At 36.5% G+C, this 27199-nt stretch overlaps 1 protein-coding gene across 1 annotated transcript in view; it reads left to right on the forward strand.

Annotated features, from left to right (window-relative positions):
* The first annotated feature begins 5743 nt into the window (after nt 1–5743).
* LOC111156921 (RAB3C, member RAS oncogene family) overlaps nt 5744–27199 on the forward strand; it is a 290933-nt gene continuing 269477 nt past the window's right edge. Inside the window, exon 1 of the mRNA XM_022518064.1 lies at nt 5744–5790. Within this exon, the coding sequence (XP_022373772.1) occupies nt 5773–5790 (18 nt within the window). The 5' untranslated portion in view covers nt 5744–5772. The remainder of the gene's footprint in view (nt 5791–27199) is intronic.

The raw sequence follows: 27199 nt of genomic DNA on the forward strand, positions 1-27199 counted from the left end.
CATATTGACTACGTCCCTAGCCTTCAGTACTGCCTCTTGTTCTTTTTTTTGTGTGTGTTTGTGTGTTGAGTTCTTCCACCTTGTCATTTTATCCAGATAAGAATACATGAACTAGAGAATAAAATACTAAAGGGGTGGCAAAGACCCCAGAGAAATGTATGCCAACCAAATGAGAAGAGAACCCAAATTGGGGGGAGAAGAAAGGTGGTTAAAAGAAGTTTAAAAAAATTTTTTTTAATTTTAAAAAATATATTTATATTAGATTGTTGAGTAGAATAGAGCCACCCTCCTGATTTTGGGTGTATTTTGGTCTCTTAGAAGAAACTACCTCCCAAAATTTTAAAGAAAGAAAAACTTATATCTATACAAAAATAAAGGTAAACACCATGAAAGGATGGAATATGATTGTAAGGATGAAAATTTTTAAAAAATCCTAAAAAAGGATTATCAGTCAGTGGAAAAAGAAAAAAACCAAAGTGGACAGAATTTACTCAGGCTGGAGACTAGAACAAAGCCCTGTGCTAGATTTAGGGTATATTTTGATCTATTAGAAGAAATTGTATCCCAAAAATTATTTAGAAGAAAAAACCCTATATGTATATAAAAAATAAAATTAGATACAAAAAAGGGTAAAATGTGACTATAATAATGGAGGCTTAAAAAGATTTTTTGTAGAAAGATATTGTTAAGATAAACTAGTTTAAAAATGTTAAAAGAGGAAAGAGGAAAAGTTAAAAAAGTTAGAATAAGAAAAAAATAAAATTAAAAAAATTTAATTAACTTCTCGAGACTAAAGAATCATGAGGAGAAAGCCATGAATTCCATGCTTTGCTTTCCCCTCCTCTGGAATTCCGATGTTCTCCTTGATCAGTGAGCTTGGTCTTGGCTGGATGTTCTTGCTAATCTTCTGTGGGAGGGGCCTGTTGTAGTGATTCTCAAATGTCTTTGCCCGATGCAGAATTGCGCTGCCCTTGCCAGGGGTCGGGCTGAGTAATATGCTTGGGTTCCCTCTTGGGAGCTTTTATTCCCTGTCTGCTTTCCATACCACTTGGAGGATGGGAATGAAAATGGCAACCTCCCAATTTCTGGCCCGGAGGAGCTGAGAGCTCGTGCCCCACTCTTCAGTGGGCCCTCGGAGAAAAGCGCTCAATCCCTCCTGTCTCCCTGGTCTCCGGCTGCACTTGGGCACACCCGGCCTGTGACTGATCATTTCTGTCTCTGGCACACAGCCCCATTTGGAGTCTCCAAATCCAGCAGCTTCCTGCCTCCAGAGAAGAAAGGCGAGTCTCCCCGCATCTGCCACTTGTGGGGTCCCTGCTCAAAGAGCAGTGGTCTGACTGTGCCTCAGATCATGGTTTAAGTTAACCCCAAGCTGAGAGCTCACTCCTCGGCTCTGTCTCTGTAGTCGGCTTCCCCGCTCTGATACCTGGGAGTCTGCTACACTCAGACACCCTTGATCCTTCTGTTACCCCTTGGGACCTGAGACCACACTGTCCCCGCGAGGGCTCCACCCCTGCTTGAGCCTCTGGAGTGATATCCCTCAGTGGAGCAGACTTTTAAAAGTTCGAATTTTGTTCTCTGCAGCTCCACCACTTGCCAGGAGCCGGCACCTCCCCCCACAGCCCCTGCAATCTATCTTTCCGTCACTTTGGATTCATTTCTCCACAAGTCCTACCTTTCAGAAAGTGGTCGATTTTCTGTTTCTAGAATTGCTGCTCTTCTTCTCTTTGATCTCCTGTTGGGCTTGTGGGTGTTCCGAATGGTTAGGTAACTATCTAGCTGAACTCCTGCGACCTGATGTCATCTCAGTCTGCTACCCCTCTGCCATCTTGGCTCCTCTATTCATTTATTTACTTTTTAAAGCACCTTACTTACACTGATTATTTGTGAGGTTTAAAACATCGTGAGCAAGAATGAGTTAAAAATTATTTTCCCTTTTAATTAAAAAGGAATCAAGAACATCATGGTGATGTTTAATTTCTTCCAAAGCGAACACAAGACAATCAATAGCATTTCTTGATACAGATGCTGCATGAAATTGAAATGAAAGCCAGTCCTAACACAGTGAGTTAGACAAAGGTAACATGGCTCAGGCCAGAAAAACCTCCTGCTTGACTGGGAATGGTCCTAGAAATAACTAGGATTAGACATCCTTGCACTGTGGATTTGAATAAAACTTGCATGAGGCAGTAAGTGAATCCCCAGGGACATTTTTATCTCTTATACTAACATTTTATTTTTTAGAGTAAGTCCTAATGGAGAGATGGTTACAGTGGTAGGAACAAAATGTCTGTTGCTATTTTTAATTTAACCAATATCATCACTACTAATTAATACTTAATTATTTTGGTTTTGGCTCTTCTGTATCCAAATAAATTATCTCAATTTGACTCTACTGGATAGAATTTTGCCATTTAATAGATCTGACACAGACATGGATTGATAACAACAAAGTGGATGATAGATAAATTAGATACATGAAACAACAGAATGAATATTGGTAAATATCAAATAAATGCAGGGTTGTAAAAATCCAATCAATAATGAATAGTGTTTGGGAACAATAGCAAAAAACTGGACTCAAAGACAGATTTAAGAGTTCTCATTCCAGCCTATTCCTCTAATGATCTATGTGACTCTGAGTATATCGCCTTCTTGGGGCCTCAGGGCCTTTGAGCCTCCTCTATATTTCAGTATGGGGAGGTGCTTATGTTACATATTCCGTGACATTCAGTGGTGGCCCTTTGGTTTCTATTAACTATATTCTGCCTTTTAAAGTCTTTCTAATATCAACTCTTAATCCCAGATTCACATGTAAATGAAGAAGGCTTCCCTCTTTCACTGTTTCCCCAATAAGGGCCAGAATATTTTGGGGGGGTCTGGGTGGCTCAGTCAGTTAAGCCTCTGCCTTGGGCTCCAGTCATGATATTAGGGTTTTGGTAATGAGCCTCACATCTGCTTCTCCCTCTCCCTCTGCCCTTTCCCCTGCTTCTGCTCTCTCTCTCTCTCAAATAAATAAATTGCTTAAAAAAAAAAAAAAGCCAGGATATTCTAACTTTTAGATAATCGATTGGTTTTAAGGGTTTGATTACTGTTAAATTACATACATCCCTGGGAATTGGTAAATTTTAAATAATTAGACATTCACATTTCAGTAAAATGGCAAGTGAAAAAGCAGCAAACTTTACTTTATAGTCCCCTGATACTATGTGGTTAAGACTACCAGCTATCTCCCAATACCTGTTCTTCCTTTCTTTTGTGATGAAATTCCTGATTTTCAACTGGGCAAATGTTCACCCAGAATGGGGGTCACATTTCTCAGCCTTTGCCTTGCAGTTAGGTATGATCACAAGATTAAGTTCTAGGCACGATGATCTAAGAGCCCTGGTGTATTTAATGGAATTGGGGAATGCCTGTCATCCTTCCTTCTTGCTGGGTACAATGTGGATGTGAGAATTGGAGCTTCAGCAGTTATCTGGTGACCTTGAGAATGAAACTCATAGATGGTGGCTTGATTCTAAACAAAGCTGAAGCGCTCTTGCTTCCACTTTAGGGAGATAATCAGCTCTAGTCCACTTTTGTTTGTTTAGTTAATCTCTGGATAGTTCGTTCTTTCTTTCTTTCTTTCTTTCTTTCTTTCTTTCTTTCTTTCTTTCTTTCTCAAATTCCCCCTACCCATTAAATACACCCAACTAAAATAGGAGAAACAGGGTGGAATTAAGTTCCCCAAAACTTTTGCAACTCTCTTTTTTTCACAACTTGATTTTCATGGGTTCTCTCACAAATAAAAGACATACTAGGAAACTGAGAAAGATTTCATTTTTAGAAAAATAGAAAACATTTTAGAAAAATGTTAAGAAGGCATGAACTTCTCAAAGAATAGTAAATCTAACACATCATTTGGAACATTTAAATATGTTCTATGATAATAGACTCTGAATTCTGAGAATTTTAGAAAGTAGTGATAGTATAAATATTAGAGGAAATTCTTCTGAAGAATGTAGCTGTACAGATTTTTATTATTAAATTCTAAATAAGTATATAAGTGTCATTATTTTTTGGGCACTTCTCTTTGGCAAAAATATACAGAGCTGTACCCTTAAATTAATCTTTTTTAAAAAGTACAGAAGTCTTAACTTCTAATTAGTGCTTCAATGAAACATAGTGATACTAGGTTCCCTTTACCTTTTGTTATTAATTAATTTAAATGAAATTGCTCTAACCATCACATAACTTCAACTATGCATGGAACATTTTAAATTTTATTTTCTGAGAAGTTGTAAAAACTATTTACCTAGGCCATATCATATTCCATTCTCAGTGACCACAAACTTAGAAAACAGATCTCAGATTTCTTAAGAAAAACAGAATACAAAAACAAAACAAAATAAAACTAATGAGGTATTTTGAACCCAGGAGGCTTCCAGTATATTGTTGTTGCATTATGAGTCAATCTGTGACATTTTTGAACATTGCTTACATACAGATTCTTTTAAGGTAGTCTTTCTTGAATGGAAATTCCTGGAGTATTTGTTTAAAATGCTAATTCCTGGACTTCTCATCACAAATAGTGAATCAGAGTCCCTATGCATATCTTGAGAATATGAATTTTAAATACCTAATGCCAAGAGATTTTAAGGCACATTTGAGTTTCAGAACCTCTGTTCCATTGTTTTGTGTAATGCAAAGAAGTTTCAAGCTGATTCGCATGCCTCTGAGCCAATATCAAGTTGATTCTTTTTCCATTCTGCCTCCAATAATAATCATTTCTGTTTTTCTTTTTTTCTTTAATTTATTTTATATATCTTTTTATAGTATATTTTATGTATCTTTTATATATCTTTTTAATAGATATATATTTCTATATCTCTTTTTTTCTTTAATTTATTTTTTTTATTTCTTTTCAGCATAACAGAATTCATTGTTTTTGCACCACACCCAGTGCTCCATGCAATACGTGCCCTCCTTAATACCCTCCACCTGGCTCCCCCAACCCCCCCCCCCCGCCCCTCCAAAACCCTCAGATTGTTTTTCAGAGTCCATAGTGTCTCATGGTTCACCTCCCCTTCCAATTTCCCTCAACTCTCGACCTCATGCAAAAGTCAGGAATCATTACGGGACTGATTAACTCTTAAAGGGAGAGGGGTGTCCCTAGATAGGTACAGAGAACATGGATAGCACATCTGAGTCAAATTAGGGCGAAAATAAGTATGACAAAAGTAAGGTTAGATTTCAAAACCATTTTTGAACTCATCCAGGATGAGTACCTTGTAACGCAAGGAGTAACTGCATTAAAGAAAGAACAGGATAACTTAATAAAGGTCTCCTATCTCATTCTGTGACGGTGCTTCTGGGCTCTGGTGATGAATGTGTTCATTTTATGTGACTTGCTTTGGGTAAATAACCCAGTGCCCTATCAGCTCTCCAGCCCGCGGCCAGCAGCGCTTGTGTGTGCGCGCTAATGACGGTAGAAGGTGCTTGGGGGAGGGCCTCGGGAGGGGCTGCCCAGCGCAATCGCGCCCCTGGCACTTGCTAAGAGATTCTCAGCCTTTTCTCCGCAGCTGGCACTTGAAGACTCCACGCTTTCCCTCCAGAGGAAAGAAGCCATCTATCTAAATCAGCTGTACTCTCCACGTCCCTCGTTTCTCCCTCCGCCAGCCGCCACCCCCACCCCTTCCATTGTGTTGTGTGTTTAGCTCAGCTTCCTGTGTAAGACCCTAACCTCATTTGTAGGAGCAGGCGTTACTGAGAATTTCGGAACCTCGAGTTGCAATGGAGCTGTACGGAAAGGTGAGCCGAATGGAGTTCCTCCTGCACGCTCTGCGCGAAATGTCGCTTTGACGGACTTTGGGGTGTCTGTGTGTGTGTGTGTGTGTGTGTGTGTGTGCGCGCGCGCGCGTGCCTTGTCAATGCAATTGTGCGAGTGAACTACTTTCTTTATGTGTGTGCTATTCATCATCTTTCTTCCCCGTGTTTGTTGAGTGAGATTGTAAAACCACCCCACTCTGCTTATAGATATATGTAAACTTTCCCGTTTCGGGGTAAGGAGGTGTAGGGCGGAGAGTCCCAGAACGCAGCTCCGGTTTTTCTTGTATCGGGAATTAGCACAAGGTAGTGCGTTTCCTAACCAGAAAATCACAGTCTAGCCACGGGAATCTGTGAGTAGAAAGGGAAAATTCCCCGCTGATACGAGCTGGAGTCACTTTCTCCTGAGCCTCGCAAAGAAATTGGCTGGGAGGCTCCGAGCAGTCACAACCAGGAGCTATTCCAAGGGAGGCGAAGGGAGGCTCCGCGGCCAAGTAAGACTGGAGGAGCAGCCTCTTTAGATGCTTGCTTGCCGGGAGTTGTAGTTCAAGGCTCGCGGGTTTGCGAGAAAAGCTCTGCGCGTTAAGACTACAAGTCCCAGGAGCGCGCGGGACTCCCGGACAGTACGCGTGTGCTGCGCCAAGGAGGGGACAGCTCCGGTGCTGATGTTGGAGCCGGTTAGTGAACCCCAAAAGTGCAGAGTGTGGAACGTGGAGCGCGCGGGCTGTGCATGCTTGACCCAGCGCCCTCGCCAGCGCTGTCTTAGCCAGAGAGAAAGGACATTTTGAGAACAATGAGACACGAAGCTCCCATGCAGGTGGGTCTATACAGAAAGTATGGCTTCAGGAGGAATTGAGACAGATGCTTTCTTCTGTCTCCAAGCACAAATTGTGCTCGACCTCAGGGAAGGTCTAGGTTCTGACTCGGTCTTGGGGACACCGTTGGGTTCCTCTGTGCTCTGCGGGGCTGTGGTTGGGTTGTCTTGATGAGGGATAGAAGTATTTAATATCTTCCCAGGCTCCGCAGGGAGGATGTGAATGTCCGTCTAAAATGTAAACCCGAGCAAACAAAAGTCAGGGTAACAGGCGGTCTGGTATTGCCATTGATCTTCCCTCCTGGCTGGCCTGGTTTGTGATCCCGGTGCAAATGCAGTGATTTCAGGTTTGGGATTGCGAGGTCTCTATGGGAGTCGGGATGGAGCGAATTCCACTTGGTTAAGGGCGCGTTAAGAAAGGCTAAGACAATGTTAGGGTACCCCAAAGTCTCTTGTCTTCAATTAGGGTCCTAGTAGTATGTGGGAGAATAATAAACACATGCCAGAGGCACGGCAGCCTTTAATCTCTATCCACAAAACTAGTTTACTCTGAGTTTTGGAGAACCCCCTCGGAGGTATCCTGAGTGGTGTGCCCATTTGTTTTACGTTCTGATTCCCCATTCAGTTAGGTTTGGTTACTTTGACTTTGGTGGAAAGATGCCTCTGCCTAAGCATGTTGCTTAGGCAGATTTTGTTTTTAAGTAAAAATGAGTGGTGCTTTCTTCTTTGTATGCACAACCAGTTAGTGCTAAACATCAACCTGTGTTCATTAATCTAGCAGAGTGATCCTGTTGCCTAACAGAGGCACTTTATGAATGAGGCTGAGAAGAGAATGGAATACACCATTTGGAACATGTTGTCTCTCTTGAGAACCCACCTCTGCTGCCAAATCTAACAATATAAATATTTGTTTTTAATACTTGCTTAAACGCTTCCCAGTTGTTTTCTTCACAAATCAAAGACTTTAAACATATGCTGGTTTACTTTTAATTTATTTTATAGGTTATGTGATTTAACAGTGATATTAAGTGGAAAAAAATCTGTAGAATTTAATTGTTTGTTGAGGGATTATATAACGGAAGCCATCAAATTACATTGTGAGTTATTGAAAATATGATTTGTTCTAAAAAACAGTGGTCCCCATTGTGTATCTTCTAATACCTCTGTTTATGACTTAGCTTTTCATTACAGACCTGATGTGAAAGGAATCTGGACAGACAATAAAGGTACAGGCTGTTGTAATCAAGATATATTGGCTTATGATAATTTTCCATTACTGGGGGTACTGCCAGGAACCAACTGGCTAAATTAATCATATTTGATTATAAGTAAACATTGACAGTAGACTTTACAAGTAGATTGTTAGTATTTAAAGTCAACCTCATATACGCACTGAAGTCTATAAAAATAGATTACTAAAAGAAACTATGCTGCATCTGAATTTCTATTTTCTTAGAAGAGTTGCTTAGAATGTTCACAGGGCCATTAAAATGTTATAGACTGTATGAAATTAATGCCTTAGGAAGAATTTAAATCATTTCATATTAGCTAGGTAGTAGGCACTGTAATTCTCTATTTTATTTAGAACTTCAATGAATTATTGTAAAAATAGGTAACAAAATTAGTTTATTAGTGGATAAAGTTATTTTTATATTTGTATTATATTTTATTCATTGGGCTAGATTTTTGAACCTTAAAAATTAAATGTCCAAATAATATAATGAATTCTATGTATAATTTAAGAAATCAAAGACTTTTTTCTGAGGTATATTTAATTAAAACACATTCACTGATTCCATTTAACAAGTAAATTTTTGCTATTATGACTCTCTATCAGGTTTTCAAATATATTATTATTCAGGGTTTCAAATATATACAATGATAGGAAGAATAAAACCTATAAACATGCTTTTATTTTCTTTAAGTGGCAAGTAATGTCTCAGTACCCATACTTCTGGAATATAATCATTTATTCCAGGTGACTTTGATACATGAAAATGCAAGAAGATAAGTAGTTGACATTTCTTTTTTTTTCCTTTTTTTTTAAAGACTGAACCACATCATCATTTGAGATATATGCCTCCAAATTTTTATGTAGTTTCTGAAAAATGAGTCACAAGCAAATCCTCATTTTATAGTTCATTTATCCTAAGAAATTCTTTTCCCCATTTAAAAATATTTAGTCCATTTGTTGATGTGAAACAAAACAAGCTCTTTAATTGCTGGCTTCTTAAGTTATTTATTTTCTTATTTCAAGGAAATGTTTAAAAATTATGTAATATTTTCTTAAAAAGCATTTGATGTGCTTATATATATATAGCTTAGTGGTCTGTTCAAGGTATATGTCTTTGATATATGAATATTTTCTGAAGAATATTTCTCTCTGAATTGAAGCAAAATGAGGGATAATAATTGTTTTTTTATAGTAACTATTAAAATAATACATAATCATAGTCTTTGATGTCTATATTTCCTTTGTGACTAAATAACTAGGAATAGCATTTGGTAAGTGTTCCAAATAATGGGTTAGAATTTTAATGTAGGAGATGGTCATTTTGTATTTTCTCATTCATTGAGTCCATAAATCCTGAAGGCCAAATGAAATGGGGACTAGCAGTGCTCATGACTTGAGGGCAAAACTCTGATGAACAAATTGTCATTTGATTCAAGAGCCAGAAATGAACAAATTCTAGTTTATCTAGTGCTTTGTCTGTGCCAAGCACCATTCCTTACATTCAGATCTCATTGTGTGTGTGCGTGTGTGAGAGAAAGATAGCTAGAGAGAGAGAGAGAGAGACGGAGAGTGTGTGTGTGTGTAAAACAATCCTAGAGGTCACCATTACCCTAATTACAGTAAGGTACTGGAGCTTTATTAAGATTAAATAACTTTTCCGACATGACAGGTTCTTTTTCTATTATTGTGTTCCTCAAGAAGATACATAGAGGTGATGTAAAGAACAAGGGCCCTATTGATATAGTTCGCTTTCTGTCTCTGGAATTTCAATTTCTTGCAGATATACTTATTTTCTTGCAGGACCAAAGTGGGATCCATTGTCTCTCATTAAATGCTTGTCTTTAGTGTTGTTATCTATAAGCTTTTGGGTCATCTCATAAATGTATAGCCTTTGAACTATTTAGGAAATTAAAACAAACAAACAAAGAAACATTTACCCTAAGCATGAAGCAGAGTGGAAAAAAAAAAAGGTTGTTTGACTAAAAATGAGGAGGATTGAAGAAAGAATATAGATGTATGCTAAAGATGAAGTTGAGGTAAAAGCTATAATAGATATTAAATACAGTCATGGTTTATACAAAAACAACTCACAAAGGATTATAATCTAAATATCACTGTTTCATTTGGCTATGAAATGACATGGCATTCTGACCAAATCTAACCTTGTGATGATCCCTTTATCTTTATAAGAAATGAAAATTTAGTCTTCTAAATTTACAGAAACAGAGAAAACTCCTAGTTGACATAAAGACTTTCTGACTCTATTTAAACAAATTCTAGAAGCGTCTGTCTTTCTTCTGTAAAAGAAAGTGGAGTATAGAAAGTGGCATTAACTGTAGTAAAAATAAAACTTCATGATGTAAGAATCATTTTCCTTTTTCCACTTTTTCAGTCTAAGAAGTTGTGGATTTATTACATGGTGTAATCACAGTTTTTCTTTGCCGTTCTAAGCTCGTAGTGAAACTGAAAATTCCTTTCCTGGCCATCGTATTCCAAGAAAAAAAAATATTTTTATGCGAAGGAATGGGTTTTCCTAGGACTGGTGATACACAAAAGAGACCCAACCTAACAAACAGTTGTGTTACCTCAAAAGTGTTGTATAGGTAAAGGATTATCCAACCATTTTCTTCTTTTTTTAATTCATTAATTGGTTTCACAGGGTCTACAAGAACAATCTTAGTAGGTAACCATGACATGTGAAGATGAAATCTTTTAGATTTACTTGGAATTAGGTAGATTTCAGAATTTTTTAATTTATTTACAGTTTTTAGATATTAATGTTTATTGAAATACACAAATCTTAAGTGAACAATTTTATGATTTTTGATACATGGCTATACCTGTGTAACACACACTATTATAAAGATATAAAACATTTCCAACCAACCCCAGAAGTTCTTTCATTCATATTTTTTTCTAGTTAATTCCCTGACTTAAAGTCTTGACTCTTTTTTAATCATAAAGCAGCTTGATTTATTCTAGAACTTTATGTAGTTCTGTGAAACGTACAATAAAACATGTAGTAGAACATGCACTATCTACTCTTGAGTCTTTCTTATTTTGCTTAGGATAATGTGTATAGGATTAATCTATGTTGTCACGTGTATCAATAATCATTCCTTTTTATTGATGTATATTAGACTTTTGTATTAATCTACCATACTTCCATACTTGTAAAATCCATTCCCCAGTTGGTGGATTTTAAAAGGTAATTTCCAGTTTGGTCCTGTTATTGTTAAGGCTATAAGCAGTATCATATTGGTCTTTTGTAATATGCTTTCATTTCTCCTGGATAAATACCTAGAAGTAAAATTGTTGGGGTAGAGGGTAAGTGTATGTTTAACTGTAAAAAAGTCAAATGGTAGTACTTCTTACTAGCAATGTATGAGCGTTCCAGTAGCTTTACAATCCTCAGCATATGGTGTCAGTTGTCTTTTTAATTTTGGTCACTTTAATGGGTGTTTTGTGGTATCTCACTGTGATTTGAATTTGCATTTTCCTGATGTCCAGTGATTTTGGCACATTTCCATGTGTTTACTGGTCATTTATATAACTACCTTTATTAAAGTTTTCTTTAACCATTTGTTCTTATGGAAGGTTGTTTTATTGTTTACTTGTAGGCCTTTATATAAATTTGAAACTAGTTCTTTGTCCAATATATCTATCTATCTGTCTATACATATATATACATATGCATATATCTAATGTGTTAATATATTAATATAAATGTATATATTTAAAAATATTTTCTGTTAGTCTGTAGCTTGAATACTCATATTCTTAATAGTGTCTTTTGATGAATTTTTAAAAATTTGGACGAAATCTAGGTTATTCATTTTAGATGGGCTCTCTCTCTATGTATATCTGGACTATACACTTCCTTTGATTTGTTTGTCTTGACTATGTCCTAAGACCTTGCTACATTTATTTATTTCTAGTGGGTTTTTTAGATTGCTTAAAAATTTCTACAGAAACAGTAGTATCATTTGCAAATAAAAGTAGTTTACTTCTTCCTTTCCAGTAACCTCCTTCCCCCCCCCCATCTTATTCCACAGAGTAGGATGTCCAGTACAATGTTGAGTAGAAATGAGGAGTAGACATCCTTATCTTGTTCTCACTCTTAGGGAGAAACCCTTTCATCTTTCACCATTTAGTAGGAACTTAGCTGTAGTTGTTTTGTTGTTGTTGCTGTTGTTGTTATGGGTATGATACCCTTGTTATACTGAGAAAATTTCTTTTGATTGCTAATTTGCTGAGAGTATTTGTTTTTAGCATTCAATGCATGTTGAATTTTGTCAAATATTTTTCCTGCATCTGTTGTGGTAATTGCATAATGAGTGTCCTGTATCTTGTTGCTTATATTGATTTATTGATTGATTTATTTTTTTAATGGCTGTCTTGTTTATTAACATCCCCAGCTATCCCCCTGACCTTCCACCCTTTCTCTTTGCGCACCTCCTTTCACTACCACCTAAACCCTTGGAGTTGGGAATGCATTTCTAGAGGGTCCTGTTTTTGTGTGTGTGTGTTTTTTTAGCTTTTTAAAAAAATTTTTTTAAATTAATATATAATGTATTATTTGCTCCAGGGGCACAGGTCTGTGAATCGTCAGGCTTACACACTTCACAGCACTCACCATAGCACATACCCTCCCTAATGTCCATAACCCAGCCACCCTCTCCATACCCCCCTTTCCCCGGCAACCCTCAGTTTGTTTTGTGAGATTAAGAGTCTCTTATGGTTTGTCTCCCTCCCGATCCCATTATATTGATTTATTTTTTAGTTAATCTGGCATTCCTTAGATAAACCCCAGTTAGCTATGATGTATTGTTTTTTCTATGTATCATTGGATTCAGTTTGATCATATTTCTTTGAGGATTTTTGCATTTAAATTCATGATGGATATTGGTATATGATTTTCTTGTAATGTTTTTATGATATTACAATATTGGAGTTATGCAGGCCTTTTAAAACAAACTGAAAAGTGTTCTTTTCACTACAGTTTTCTAAATGATTTTGGTGTCTAAGATTGGTATATTTGGGTTCATAAAGTATTTGATAGACTTCATAAATGGAACCATTGCAACCTGGAGTTTTCTTTGTGGAAAAAAAATTTTTAAACAACTTCAGTTATCAAAATATATACAATATCTCTATCATTCAACTATCTATTCTTTTATCTATCTATCTATGCATTGGTTGATCGATCTGTCATCTACAATTTTATCTTCCTTTATTATACTGTGGTATGCAGAATAGCTCCCTCCCTCCTCCAAAGATATCTATGGCTTAATCCTTGAAACAATCCCTGGAATAAATTATATTACATAACAAAAGGGACTTTGCGGATGTAGTGAATGTTACATACTTTAAAATAGGGAAATTAATTTGGATTATCAGGTTGGTTCAATCTAATCACATGAGTTGTTAAGAGCAGAGAAGTTTCTCTGGCTGCAGTCAGAGAGATGTGGAAGAAGGGAAAGTCAAAGATTTTGAAGCATGAGACTTGTTGGCTTAAAGATGAAGTCAATACATCAAGAAAATAGACATCTCAGTCCTACAACCACAAGCAAGTGTGTTCTACCAACAACCTGAATTGAGCTTAGAGGTAGAATTTTCCTCAGAGCCTCCAGGTAAGAACCAATCCAGCCAACACATTGATTTTGGCATTGTAAGGCCTTAGCAGAGTGAGCGGTGTACCCAGCTGAGTTACACTGTGTCCAGACTTCTGACTCATATAGTTATTGTGTGCTGTTTTAAATATCTGTTATAGCAGCAGTAGAAAAGTAATTATGCACATATATGTTTTCTATTTCATCTTGGGTCAGTTTTGTTAAATTTTATTTGTTGCCTAATTTTTCAAATTTACTGACAAAGTTATTCAAAATATTTTATTATTATTTAATTTTTCTAAGATCTATAATGATATCTCCTCTTTAATTTGTATTTTTGACAATTTGAGTTCTCCCCCTCTCTCTTTCTTCGTATGTTACTAGATGTTTATCAATGCCATTATTATCCTTAAATAACCTTTTTTAACCTTTGCCTTTGTAAACATTTTTGTTGCTTATTTTGTATTTTACTGATTTGGGCTGTTTATTTATTTGTTTATATAAATTTTTTAAAAGATTTTTAAAAAAATTTATTCATTTGAGACAGAGAGATACAGAGAGAGAGAGAGAGAGACCAGAGCAGGGGGAGAGGAGCAGGGACCCTGATGCAGGACTCAATTCCAGGACTCCGGGATCATGACCTGAGCTAAAGGCAGGCACTTAATGACTGAGCCACCCAGGTGTCCCAGATTTAGGCTTTTTAAAAATAACTGTGTTACTTATACTGTAGTAGGACCTTTTCTTTATCAGTCTCCTTAGAGTAGAAATTTAGATCACTGAGTTTAAATATTTCTTTTTTCTAATAAACATAACCATGTAAAATAATAAATCTCCATCTAAGTACTACTTTAGCTGACACTCATAAATTTCTGAGTGTAGTATTTGCAATTGTATTTTATTTCAAATTCTTTGCTCCTTTCTTTGTGATGTTTTCCTTAATCCATGGGTTTAGGTATGTTGTTATTTTCCAAATATCTGCTTATTTTCCAGATATTTTATTGATACTGAAATCTAAGTAATGTCTTTTGCAACCAGAGAATATACTGTTTAAGATTTCAATCTTTCGAAATTTTTGGACTTGTTTTTATGCCAGAATGTGGTCTAACTTTATGAACACTCTATGTGCATTCTGCATGTGGCATGTGAGACACAATCATTGATGAAGTCAATTAAATCATGGTATTGTATGGTGTTGCTAAAATCATACATATTCTTACTGATTTTTGGTCTAATTGGTCTAATTACTTTATCAATTACTGAGAAAAAAACCCAATTATGATTTTTAATTTATCTATTTCTCTTTTCAGTTATTTCAGTTTTTACTTCATATTTTTGAGCTTCCTCTTATGAGATATACACACTTTGTAACTGTGTCTTCCAAAAATTTTTCCTTTTTGTTATTGTGAAATGTTCTTTTATATCTCTGGTAATGGTTCCTTGTCTTAATGTGTATTTAATATGATATTAATATACTCTTGCTTTCTTACCAGTGTGCTATATATATATATATATATTCATATTTCACTTTTAATTTCTATGTGTCTTTATATTTCAAGTATGAATCTTGCGGTCAGAATAGAGTCGAGCCTTACATTTTTAGCCAGTCTGGAAAATCTCTGCCTTTTAATTGAATTTTTGTCTGTTTTCATGTGTTATAGTTATTGATATGGTTGGATTTAAAGTTACCTTTTTGCTGTTTGTTTTTTATTTATTCAATGTGGATTTTTGTTTCTCTGTTTCTTCTTTTTTGTCTTATTTTGCTTAATTACTTAATTACTTACTTAATTCTTAAGTATTTCATTTTGTTTCTACTATCGGGTTTTTAATTATACATGTTTGCTTTTTTCTTTGGTGTTTATTCTAAGGACTATATTCTGTGTCTTCAACTTGTAATATATTCTACGTAATATCGTATTAGTTCACATAAGTTACAGTAACTTCTCAATAATAGAATATCATTTACTCATCATTTGTGAAACTGTTTCGTATATATTACATCTGCTTTTGTTACAAACGCTCTATATGGTTTTATAATTTTAGCTTTAAACAATCAAAGGTTTTTTTAACAGAAGAAAAGAAAAACGTGTATCCATTTTTACAGTTGTCCATTACCTATTTGCCATTTCTGGTGAAATGGCATTTGCCATTTCTATAGAAAGAATTGAGTTTCTATCCCGTGTCATCTTCTTTCAGCTTGAACAACTTCCTTTAACATTTCCTGTGGTACACATCCACTGGCAACAAATACCCTCAGTTTTTTGTTTATCTCCTTATAGTTTTTATTTTCCCTACATTTTTTTCTTTTCTAAAAATTATTTTTATTAACATATAATGTGTTATTTGCCCAGGGATACAGTCTGTGAATCATCAGTCTACACATTTCACAGCACTCACCATATCACATACCCTCCCCAATGTCCATAACCCAACCCCCTTCTCCCTACCTTCTCACCCCCCAGCAACCCTGTTTGTTTTGTGAGACTAAGAGTCTCTTATGGTTTGTCTCCCTCCCGATCCCATCTTGTTTCATTTTTTCCATCCCTACCCTCTAGCCTTCTGCCCTGCTTCTCAAATTCCTCATATCAAAGAGATCATATGATAATTGTCTTTCACTGATCAACTTATTTCGCTCAGCATAATACCCTCTAGCTCCATCCATGTTGTAGCAAATGGAAGGTTTCATTTCTTTTGATGGCTGCATTTTATATATATATTACATGTATTATATATTTAATATAATATATATTATATATATTATATATAATTATATATATATACACACACACATATATACACATACACAAACATATATTGATATATGTTGATATATGTGTGTGTGTGTGTGTGTGTGTGTATACACACACACATATATATATATATCACATCTTTATCCATTCATCTGTTGATGGACATCTAGGTTCTTTCCAAAGTTTGGCTATTGTAGACATCACTGCTATGAACATTTGGATGCATGTGCCCCTCGGATCACCACATTTGTGTCTTTAGGGTAAATACCATGTACTGCGATTGCTGGTCATAGGGTAGCTCTATTTTCAACTTTTTGAGGAACCTCCATGCTGTTTTCCAGAGGTTGCTGCCTGTGTTCTTCTCAAGGATTTTGATGGATTCTTATCTCACATTGAGGTCTTTCATCCATTTTGAGTCTATTTTTGTGTGTGGTGTAAGGAAATGGTCCAGTTTCATTTTTCTGCATGTGGCTATCCAATTTTCCCAACACCATTTGTTGAAGAAGACTGTCTTTTTTCCTTTGGACATTCTTTCCTGCTTTGTCAAAGATTAGTTGACCATAGAGTTGAGGGTCTGTTTCTGGGCTCTCTATTCTGTTCTATTGATCTGTGGTTTGTTTTTGTGCCAGTACCATACTGTCTTGATGATGACAGCTTTGTAATAGAGCTTGAAGTCCAGAATTGTAATGCCACCAACTTTGGCTTTCTTTCTAGAATATTCCTCTAGCTATTTGGGTCTTTTCTGGTTCCATATACGTTTTAGGATTGTTTGTTCCATTTTGTTGAAAAAAGTTGATGGTATTTTAATAGGGATTGCATTAAATGTGTAGATTGTTTTAGGTAGGATACACATTTCACAATATTTGTCCTTCCAATCCATGAGCATGGAACATTTTTCCATTTCCTTGTGTCTTTCTCAGTTTCTTTCATGAGTACTTTATGATTTTCTGAGTACAGATTCTTTGCCTTTTTGGTTAGGTTTATTCCTAGGTATCTTATGGTTTTGGGTCCAATTGTAAATGGGATCGACTCCTTAATTTCTCTTCTCTCTTGCTGTTGGTGTATAGAAATGCAACTGATTTCTGTGCATTGATTTGTTATCCTGACACTTTACTGAATTCCTTTATGAGTTCTAGCAGATTTGGAGTGGAGTCTTTTGGGTCTTCCACATAAAGTGTCATATCATCTGCAAAGAGTTTGACTTCTTCTTTGCCTATTTGGATGCCTTTAATTTCTTTTTGTGTCTGATTGCTGAGGCTAGGACTTCTAGTACTATGTTGAATAGCAGTGGTGATAATGGACATCCCTGCTGTGTTCCTAACCTTAGGGGGAAAGATCTCAGTTTTTCCCCATTGAGAATGATATTTGCTGTGGGTTTTTCATAGATGGCTTTGATGATATTGAGATATGTACACTCTATCCCTACACTTTGAAGAGCTTTGATCATAAAAGGGTGTTGTAAATGCTTTTTCAGCATCTAATGAGAGTATCATATGGTTCTTGTTCTTTCTTTTATTAATCTTTTGTATCAGATTGATTGATTTGTGCATGTTGAATCAACCTTGCAGCCTGGGATAAATCCCACTTAGTTGTGGTGAACAATCCTTTTGATGTATTGTTGGATCCTATTGGCTAGTATTTTGGTGAGAATTTTCACATCTGTGTTCATCAAGGATATTGGTCTGTAATTCTCCTTTTGGATGGGGTCTTTGTCTGGTTTTGGGATCAAGGTAATTCTGGCTTAATAAAATGAGTTCAGAAGTTTCTTTCCATTTCTATTTTTTGGAACAGTTTCAGGAGAATAGGTATTAATTCTTCTTTAAATGTTTTTTAGAATTCCCCTGAGAAAGTGTCTGGCCCTGTGCTTTTGTTTTTTTGGGAGATTTTTGATGACTGCTTCAATCTCCTTACTGGTTATGGGTCTCTTCAAGTTTTCTCTTTCTTCCTGGTTCAGATTTGGTAGTTTATGTCTCTAGGAATGCATCCATTTCTTCCAGATTGTCAAATTTGCTGGCATATAGTTGCTCATAATGTGTTCGTATAATTGTATTTCTTGGGTATTGGTTGTGATCTTGCCTCTTTTATTCACGATTTTACTTTTTGGGTCCTTTTTGTTTTCTTTTTGATAAGTCTGATTAAGAGTTTATCAATTGTATTAATTCCTTCAAAGCTCCTAGTTTGTTAATTTGTTCTACTGTTTTTTTGGCTTAGAAAGAAATCTATTTCATTGATTGGTGTTCTGATCTTCATTATTTCTCTTCTCCTGCTGGGTTTAGGCTTTCTTTGCTGTTCTTGCTCCAGCTCCTTTAGGTGTAGGGTTAGGTTCTGTATTTGAGACCTTTCTTGTTTCTTGAGAAAGGCTTGTATTGCTATATACTTTCCTCTCAGGACCACCTTTGCATGTTCCCAAAGATTTTGAACAGTTGTGTTTTCATTTTCATTTGTTCCCATGAATTTTTAAATTCTTCTTTAATTTCCTGGTTGACCCATTCATTCCTTAATAGGATGCTCTTTAGCCTCCATGTATTTGGGTTCTTTCCAGCTTTCCTCTGTGAATTGAGTTCTAGCTTCAGAGCATTGTGGTCTGAAAATATGCAGGGAATGATCCCAATCTTTTGGTACCAGTTGAGACCTGATTCGTGACCCAGGATGTGATCTATTTTGGACAATGTTCCATGTTCCATGTGCACTAGAGAAGAATGTGAATTCTGTTGCTTTGGGATGGAATGTTCTGAATATATCTGTGATGTCCATCTAGCCCAGTGTGTCTTTTAAGGCCTTTATTTCCTTGTTGATCTTTTACTTGGGTGATCTGACCACTGCAGTGAGGGGGATATGTTAGAGTCCCCTACTATTATTGTATTATTGTCAATGTGTTTCTTTGATTTTGTTATTATTTGGCTTATATAGTTGGCTGCTCCCATGTTAGGGGCATAGATATTTAAAATTGTTAGATCTTCTTGTTGGACAGACCCTTTCAGTATGATATAGTGTCCTTCCTCATCTTTTCTTATAGTCTTTGGCTTAAAATCTAATTGATCTGATGTAAGATTGCCACCCCAGCTTTCTTTTGATGTCCATTATCATGGTAAATTGTTTTCCACCCCCTCACTTTAAATCTGGAAGTGTCTTCGGGTCTAAAAGGAGTTTCCTGTAGACAGCATATCGATGGGTCTTGTTTTTTTATCCATTCTAATTGCCTGTGTCTTTTGATTGGGGGATTTAGCCCATTTACATTCAGGGTAACTATTGAAAGATAGGAATTTAGTGCCATTGTATTGCCTGTAAGGTGACTGTTACTATATATTGTCTCTGTTCCTTTTTGGTCTATGTTACTTTTAGGCTCTCTCTTTGCTTAGAGGACCCCTTTCAATATTTCCTGTAGGTCTCGTTTGGTGTTTGCAAATTCTTTTAGTTTTTGTTTGTCCTGGAAGCTTTTTATCTCTCCTTCTATTTTCAATGATAACCTAGCTGGATATAGTATTCTTGGCTGCATAATGTTCTCATTTAGTGCTCTGAATATATCATGCCAGTTCTTTCTGGCCAGCCAGGTCTCTATGGATAAGTCTGGGCCAATCTAATATTTCTACCATTATATGTTACAGATTTCTTGTCCTGAGCTGCTTTCAGGATTTCTCTTTGTCACTAATACTTGTAAATTTTAGTATTAAATGATGGGGTGTGGACCTATTTTTATTGATTTTTGAGGGAGATTCTCTGTACCTCCTGGATTTTTATGCTTGTTCCTTTTGTCATATTAGGTAAATTCTCAACTATAATTTGCTCCAGTGTACCTTCTACATCTCTCTCTCTTTCTCCTTCTTCTGGGATACCAGTTATTCTTATATTTTTTTGTCTTATGGTATCACTTATATCTCAAATTCTTCCCACATGGTCCAGTAGTTGTTTGACTTTCTTTTGCTCAACTTCTTTATTTTCCGTCATTTGGTCTTCTATATCACTAATTCTCTCTTCTGTCTCATTTTTCCTAGCAGTAAGAGTCTCCATTTTTTATTGCACCTCAATAATAGCTTTATTGATTTAAACTTGGTTAGATTTTTGTTCTTTCATTCCTCCAGAAAGGGCTTTTATTTCTCCGGACAGGGTTTCTCTAATATCTTCCATGCATTTTTCGAGCCCAGCTAGCATCTTGATAATCATCATTCTGAACTCTAATTCTGACATATTACCAATGTCCATTTTGATTGTGTCCCTAGCCATCAGTACTGCCTCTTGTGTTCTGTTTTGCTTTTTTGCTTGTTTTTGTTTTTTTTTGTGCTGAGTTTTTCCACCTTGTTATTTTATCCAGATAACAATATATGATCGAGAGAATAAAATACTAAAAGAGTGACAAAGACCTCAGGAAAGTATACTCTAACCAAATCAGAAGAGATCTGAAACCAGGGGGAGAATAAAGGGGGTAAAAAAAAAATCTATCTATCTATTTATATATCTGTCTATATATACATTTATTATACTGGTGAATAGAACGGGGCCACCCACTTGATTTTGGGTGTATTGTGGTCTCTTAGAAGAAACTACCTTCCAAAATTTTAATGAAAGAAAAATTTATGTATATACAAAAATATTGGTAAACATGATGAAGGGATGGAATAAGACTGTAAAGATGAAAATTTTTAAAAGATTCAAAAAAAGGAATTGATAACATAAGTTGGTTTGGAAAAAAAAAAAAGAGAGAGGAGAGAATGTGATCAGACTGGAGACTAGAACAAAGCTATGTGTTAGATTTAGGTTATGTTTTGACCTATTAGAAGAAATTGTATCCCAAAGTTTTAAAGAAAAAGAAAACCCTATATGTATTTTTTTAAAAAAGGTTAAATACAATAAAAGGATAAAATATGGGTATAACAGTGAAAATATTAAAAGATTTTTTAAAAAGGTATTGTTAAGATAAAATAGTTAAAAACGTTAAAAGAGGAAAGAGGAAAAGTTAAAAAAATAGAATAAGAAAAAAATTTTTAAAAATTAACTTTGCAATACTACAGGATCATGGGAAAAAAGCCATGAATTCTATGCATTGCTTTCCCCTAGCTCTGGAGTTCTGCAGTTCTTGTTGATTGCTGAAGTTGGTCTTGGCTGGATGTTCTTGCTCTGGGGAGGACCTGTTCCAGTGATTCTCAAATGTCTTTGCCCAAGGCGGAATTGCACTGCCCTTGCCATGGGCCAGGCTAAGTAATCTGCTTGGGTTCACTTTCGGGAGCTATTGTACCCTGAATGCTTTCTGTGCAGCTTTGGAGGTCGGGAATGAAAATGGTGGCCTTCCAGTCTCTGGCCCAGAGGAGCTGAGAGCTTGGGGCCCTACTCTTCAGCGCACCCTCAGAGAAAAGCAGTCAATCCCTCCTATCTCCCTAGTCTCCAGCTGCATTCTGCTTCCCTGGCCTGTGGTCAAGCATCTCTATCTCTGGTGCTGGCCTCGTTTGGAGTCTCTAAACCCAGCAGATTCCTGCTGCCTACTCCTGTGCTGCTCCTCCCAGAGAAGGAAAGAGGGACTCTCTGGATCTGACCCTTGTGGGGGTCCCAGCTGGAAGAGCAGTGGCCTAATTTGCCTCAGATCATGGTTTAAGGTAACTCTGAGCTGAGAGCCCCTCCTCAGCTCTGTCTCTATAGCCGGCTTCTCCACTCTGATACCTGGCAGCTCTGCCACATTTAGACACCCCTAGTCTTTCTTTGACCCCACGGGACCTAAGACCTTAGTGTCCATGTGACGGCTCCACCCCCGCTTAGCCTCTGGAGCAACATCCCTCAGTGGAGCAGACTTCTGAACCTTCTGATTTTGTGCTCTACTGCTCCACCGCTTGCCGAGAGCTGGCCCCTCCCCCACCGTCTATCTTCCTGTTGCTTCCCATTCATTTCTCCACAAGTCCTACCTTCCAGAAAATGGTTGATTTTCTGTTTCTAGAATTGCTGCTCTTCTCTTCTATCTCCTGTTGAGTTTGTAGGTGTTTAGAACAGTTTGATAACTATCTAGCTGAATTCCTAGGACCTAATGAGATTTCAGTCTGCTACTCCTCTGCCATCTTGCTTCCTCCTCCTATTTTGCCTACATTTTTGAATGATAGTTTTGCTGCATATTAAAGATTTAGTTGCTCTCCCCCCTTTCAGCATTTTAGGTTATTTCATTGTCTGCTGATCTCCATCATGATGTGAAGTCAGCTGTTCTTCATATTGTTGGACCCTTCTTTGGTATTTGTCCCTTTTTCTGTTTTCTATTCAACTTTGAATTTGAACAGTTTGTCTGTAAGGTGCCTAGATGTATTTTTCTTTATATTTAGTCAGCTTAGTGGTTGAGTGAGGTTCTAATAGATGTAGGTTCATGTTTTTCACCAAATTTGAAAAATATTTATGTATTATATCTTCAAATATTTTCCCATCCCATTATTGACTCCTTTTTCCATCAGAGGCTCTAATTGCATCTCTGTTAGACTTCAGATACTGTTCAAAAATCAGTGAGACTCTATTAATTTTTTTCTTTCTCTTAAATAGTGTAGTTCCTGTTGATTTATCTCAAGGTCACGGACTCTTTTGCCACCTGTGGCTTTTGTTAAGCCCACTGAAGTACTCTTCATTTCAGTTAACTTACTTTTCCTAGGTTTAATGTTGGCTTCTTTTACAATAGAAACATGTTGTCAAGAAAGAATGCATATAAGCCCTTGGGATGAGATGTTTGAGTACTGGAAGGGTTTAATAGGATTTATTTCTGGTATTGTGCAGAAACCAAGAAAACACTGTGAGCTTCTCATAGAAACAGTGAGTTAGAAATGTAAATAATAATATTAGTGATTTGATTACTCCATGTAGATTTCTGGGAAATAAATTATGTTTACATTTTAATTTCTATCATTGTATTTTTATTCTTTATTGCCTTTGCCATGCTACATTTTTTTCTTTGTGTTTGAAAATAAAATTGTGGGCTTTATGACACTTTCAAAAATTTGAACAAAGTGTAAAATTGTAAAAATAAAATCATTTTAAGAGTTGCTTTATCTTGCCAACCAATATATTCCTTATCATCTTCAACTCTGTAGAAACAAAATGCCTTTTCAAACACCAATATGTTTCTGATTGGTTTGAAGCATTATGTCAGTTTTATTGGAGTCATGAAATATTTTTCTGTCCACTAAATGATGAAACCATAAGGGTGAATGTTCTAGATCTTCAGTTATTCAGGGAATGGTAGAAGATATGGTCATGGTTCCCTGAAATACTCTCCAATAAGCTGATTGAATTGGATCCAGTATTAGGAATTTTGATCCAACAAGCCTTAAAGAGTCTTATTTTGTGCCTACTTGACCCCTTGACTGAGAAAAACCTGGCACCATTATCACTTTGCTTCTACATGGTCAACTTTTATGGTGTGGGAACCCAAATCATAATGTAATTTTAAGATGTAAGGCATTGAGCCTCTCATTGTTAGTCTGCCTGCTTTTAGTTTACTTTACCCATCAAGGGTGTTGTTAGTCTTTCAGTGGCTCAGATGCATTTCTGAGTCTCATCTACTTGAGAAACTTGCAAGCCAATGTTGGTAATTTCTGTTTCAATGGCCATAGCTTTAGGAGCCTTATAGGGCTTGGAGAAAGAATCTATGTACCAATTAACACAATATAACTCTCATCTCATACTCATCTATGGTGATTGCAATGAAAGATGGGTTTTCTTTTGAATGTTGTAATTCACCAAGCACTTGTTTGAGTGGTAGAACTGATGAAAAGGGACAACAGGAATAGTAGCAATAGCTCTTGAAAGAAAAGCTGGGATGATTGTGACTACCAAAACTGTTCTGTAAGTCGTTCTAATTGGTGGACCTGCACAGTATAGAAACACAAGTGCATAAACTAATAACCCACCTAGTTTCTCAAGAATGGTTCTGATGGGGAAAAAAAAAAAAAAAGAATGGTTCAAATAGTCCCTTTGTATCATAAGTGCATGGACAATAGGCTATATATGCCCCTATATGTGACCTACCTTGATGAGTGTTAATAAAGGATTTGGAAGAAATCTTTATAGCAAATCTCTGCAGGTATTTTTCAAGGGCTTAAGCCTTTAAAATAACTTTTAATGTTTTTCAATGTTTAATATTTTTTAAATGTTTAATGTTTTAAAAATTTTTAGTGATAAAAATTCCTTAGGTAATACATATATTAATATTAAGATTTAGGCTTTTTTCCCCCAGTGGGAATTTTTAGAGTATTTTACTAAGTATTTTTAAGAGAGGCTTTTCATTATACCACAGAGTACTGGGTTTATCTATTCTGTTTAGTTTTTATTTTCTTCTCAGGAAGAAATATTCTTACAAGAAATATTCTTTATTTTGTAGTTTTAGCTTGGACACTGGCCTCCTGTATCTCTCAGGTGCTTTCTTGTGGAGTGAGGGGAAGTAAAGTCCAAATGTATGTTATTTTTAAAAATGACTGATTGAGACAATCAAGGCCAACTCCCACAGAGCTGAGCAGAGTAGAGCCACCTGTGCTCTGAAAACATGATTACTGCTTCTTACGATGCCGTGCCTGCTCATACTCTGATGGAAACTCACAGTGAGTTATATCACTGGCCCTTAGAAAGTTCTGGATCTTACCATAGCTAAGATGATTAACACATTTTCCAGAAATCAGCTTATCTGAGCAGGCTGGGCATTCTAGAGTATAGACTTTGCAGAGTCAATATTATGGTGATGAGATCTCTTGTCACTCTTGGCAGAAGGGATGTCTGGTGAAGAGTGCTAGGATCCCATTTTCCACACCCTGGGGTTCTTAGCTGAAATGTCAGATTACTCAGTCTCCCCTTACATGTATCCCTGATACTTTGACAATGTACACCTGCCCTGGCTTCCATGTGAACATTTGCTAATCCAGTGAATTCTAAACCTAAATGGTCAAAAGAATCACATGGGATGCTGAAAAATTATAGATGCCTGGGCCCACATTGGATATTTTAATTCTGCAGAATTCAGCTACAGTTCCCCAGTTTTGGGACTCTTAGATCTAGTGTATCCTATGAGAATTTAGTTTTGTATTCCTGAATAAAAATGGGTTTTCAGCCATTCCCCCAGTTTGCACGCCCTAGTCAGTGTGACCAACAATCTTAGCTTTCTGGTTCTAGCACTGAAAGTCCTGTAGTGTCACATGAAATCCCTCAGTCTCGGGAAAACGGGGGTACACCACGTAATCAAGACACCTGGCACGGGACTGGAAGAGATTATGCTAAGTGAGTTTGGTCAAGCAGAGATAGTCAATTATCATATGGTTTTACTTACTTGTGGAGCATAGAATAACATGGAGGACATTGGGAGATGGAGAGGAGAAGTGAGTTGGGGGTAATTGGAGGGGGAGATGAACCATGAGAGACTATGGACTCTGAGAAACAAACTGAGGGTTTTGGAGGTTATGGGCGTGGGGGGTTGGGTGAGCCTGGTGGTGGGTATTATGGAGGGTACGTATTGCATGGAGCACTGGGTATGGTGCATAAACAATGAATGCTGGAACACTGAAGAGAAATAAAATAAAATAAAATGAAAAAGAAAATCAACCATTTAAAAAAAAAAAAAAAGACATCTGGCATCTCTAATCCCAAGGCCATTTCAGGTTCTGTAGGTTAAGAGTTACTATACAGACATGAGATTCCTTTTTTTCCTGTCATTCACTTCCAAATCCCAAACTTTTCTTGCTTTTTCTTTTTTGCTTCTCTTTTTTAATATGGAATTTCCCTTTAGTGAAAAACCCTTGCCGTTGTTTTAGAAGGTTTTCGAGAAAGGATGGAGATAACCAGAATGTATGCATGATACTGTTTTTATGTATGTGTATTTATCTATGTTTATATATACATATGAAAGCTTCTTAGTGAGTTCTCACTTTGAAATAATGATACTGTGGACTTTTAAAAATCTATTATTATTGGGGGCACCTGGGTGGCTCAGTGGTTTAAAGCCTCTGCCTTCAGCTCAGGTCATGATCTCAGGGTCCTGGGATCTAGCCCCGCATGAGGCTCTCTGCTCGGCAGGGAGCCTGCTTCCCCCCACACCCCTCTCTCTACCTGCCTCTCTGCCTACTTGTGATATCTCTCTGTCAAATAAATAAATAAAATCTTTAAAAATATATATTATTATTATTGAAGTATAATTGATATGTAATATTGCAAAAGTTTAAAGTATATAACATATTGATTTGATACATTCATGTATGGTAATATGATTACCTCTGTGGAGTTAGCTAACACCTCTATCAGGTCATAAAATTGTCAATCCTTTTATGTGGTGGTAACAATTAAGATCTAGTGTCTTGGCAACCTTGAAGTGTATGATACAGTATTGGTGTTATGATGGTATTGTTGACTTTGATGATTTACCAAATTTACTATCAGAAATTAGGTTGAACTTTACCTAAAATCAATGCTAAGGCAACACAAGGGAGTTTCCCACAATTCCTTTGCATTCCTGGTGCTTCCTTTCTCATGCTTATCTTACCATTGTATTACTTGAATTCTGCTCCTTTATTAGTTCATACCTGAAACTGGGCTCTCTCCCAGTTTCTACAAAAGCCCATTCACGCCCAAGTTTCATGAGTTTAATAACTCCCTAGAAGTTACTGGGTGGCCCCAATATCACAGGATGGGTCCTGTCACAGAGCATATGGCCATTGGCCACATTCCCTTTCCCACAGCCTCTCTAGACCACAGAACACTTTTATCTGCACACAGGGAGGCAAAGGTATTTTGTGGTATTTTGATAAGTGCTCTTTGTTCCATGTCATAATATTTGTAATGAAAGAGTAAGGAGTTTATCTCAGTAATTATGAAACTCTACAGAGTTGAAACCATAAGGGTGAATGTTCTAGATCTTCAGTTGTTCAGGGAATGGTAGAAGATATGGTCATGGTTCCAGTCAAACCTCTTGCCTCTAAGGTTAGGAAATGAGAGGAAGCATATTCTATAAAATTGACCATTTCTATTTTCAGAGAGTAGCGTCAATGTTAGT

This window comes from Enhydra lutris, unplaced genomic scaffold (assembly GCF_002288905.1).
Source record: "Enhydra lutris kenyoni isolate GAN:26980312 unplaced genomic scaffold, ASM228890v2 scaffoldscaffold50, whole genome shotgun sequence".
In the NCBI taxonomy this organism is placed as follows: domain Eukaryota; kingdom Metazoa; phylum Chordata; class Mammalia; order Carnivora; family Mustelidae; genus Enhydra; species Enhydra lutris.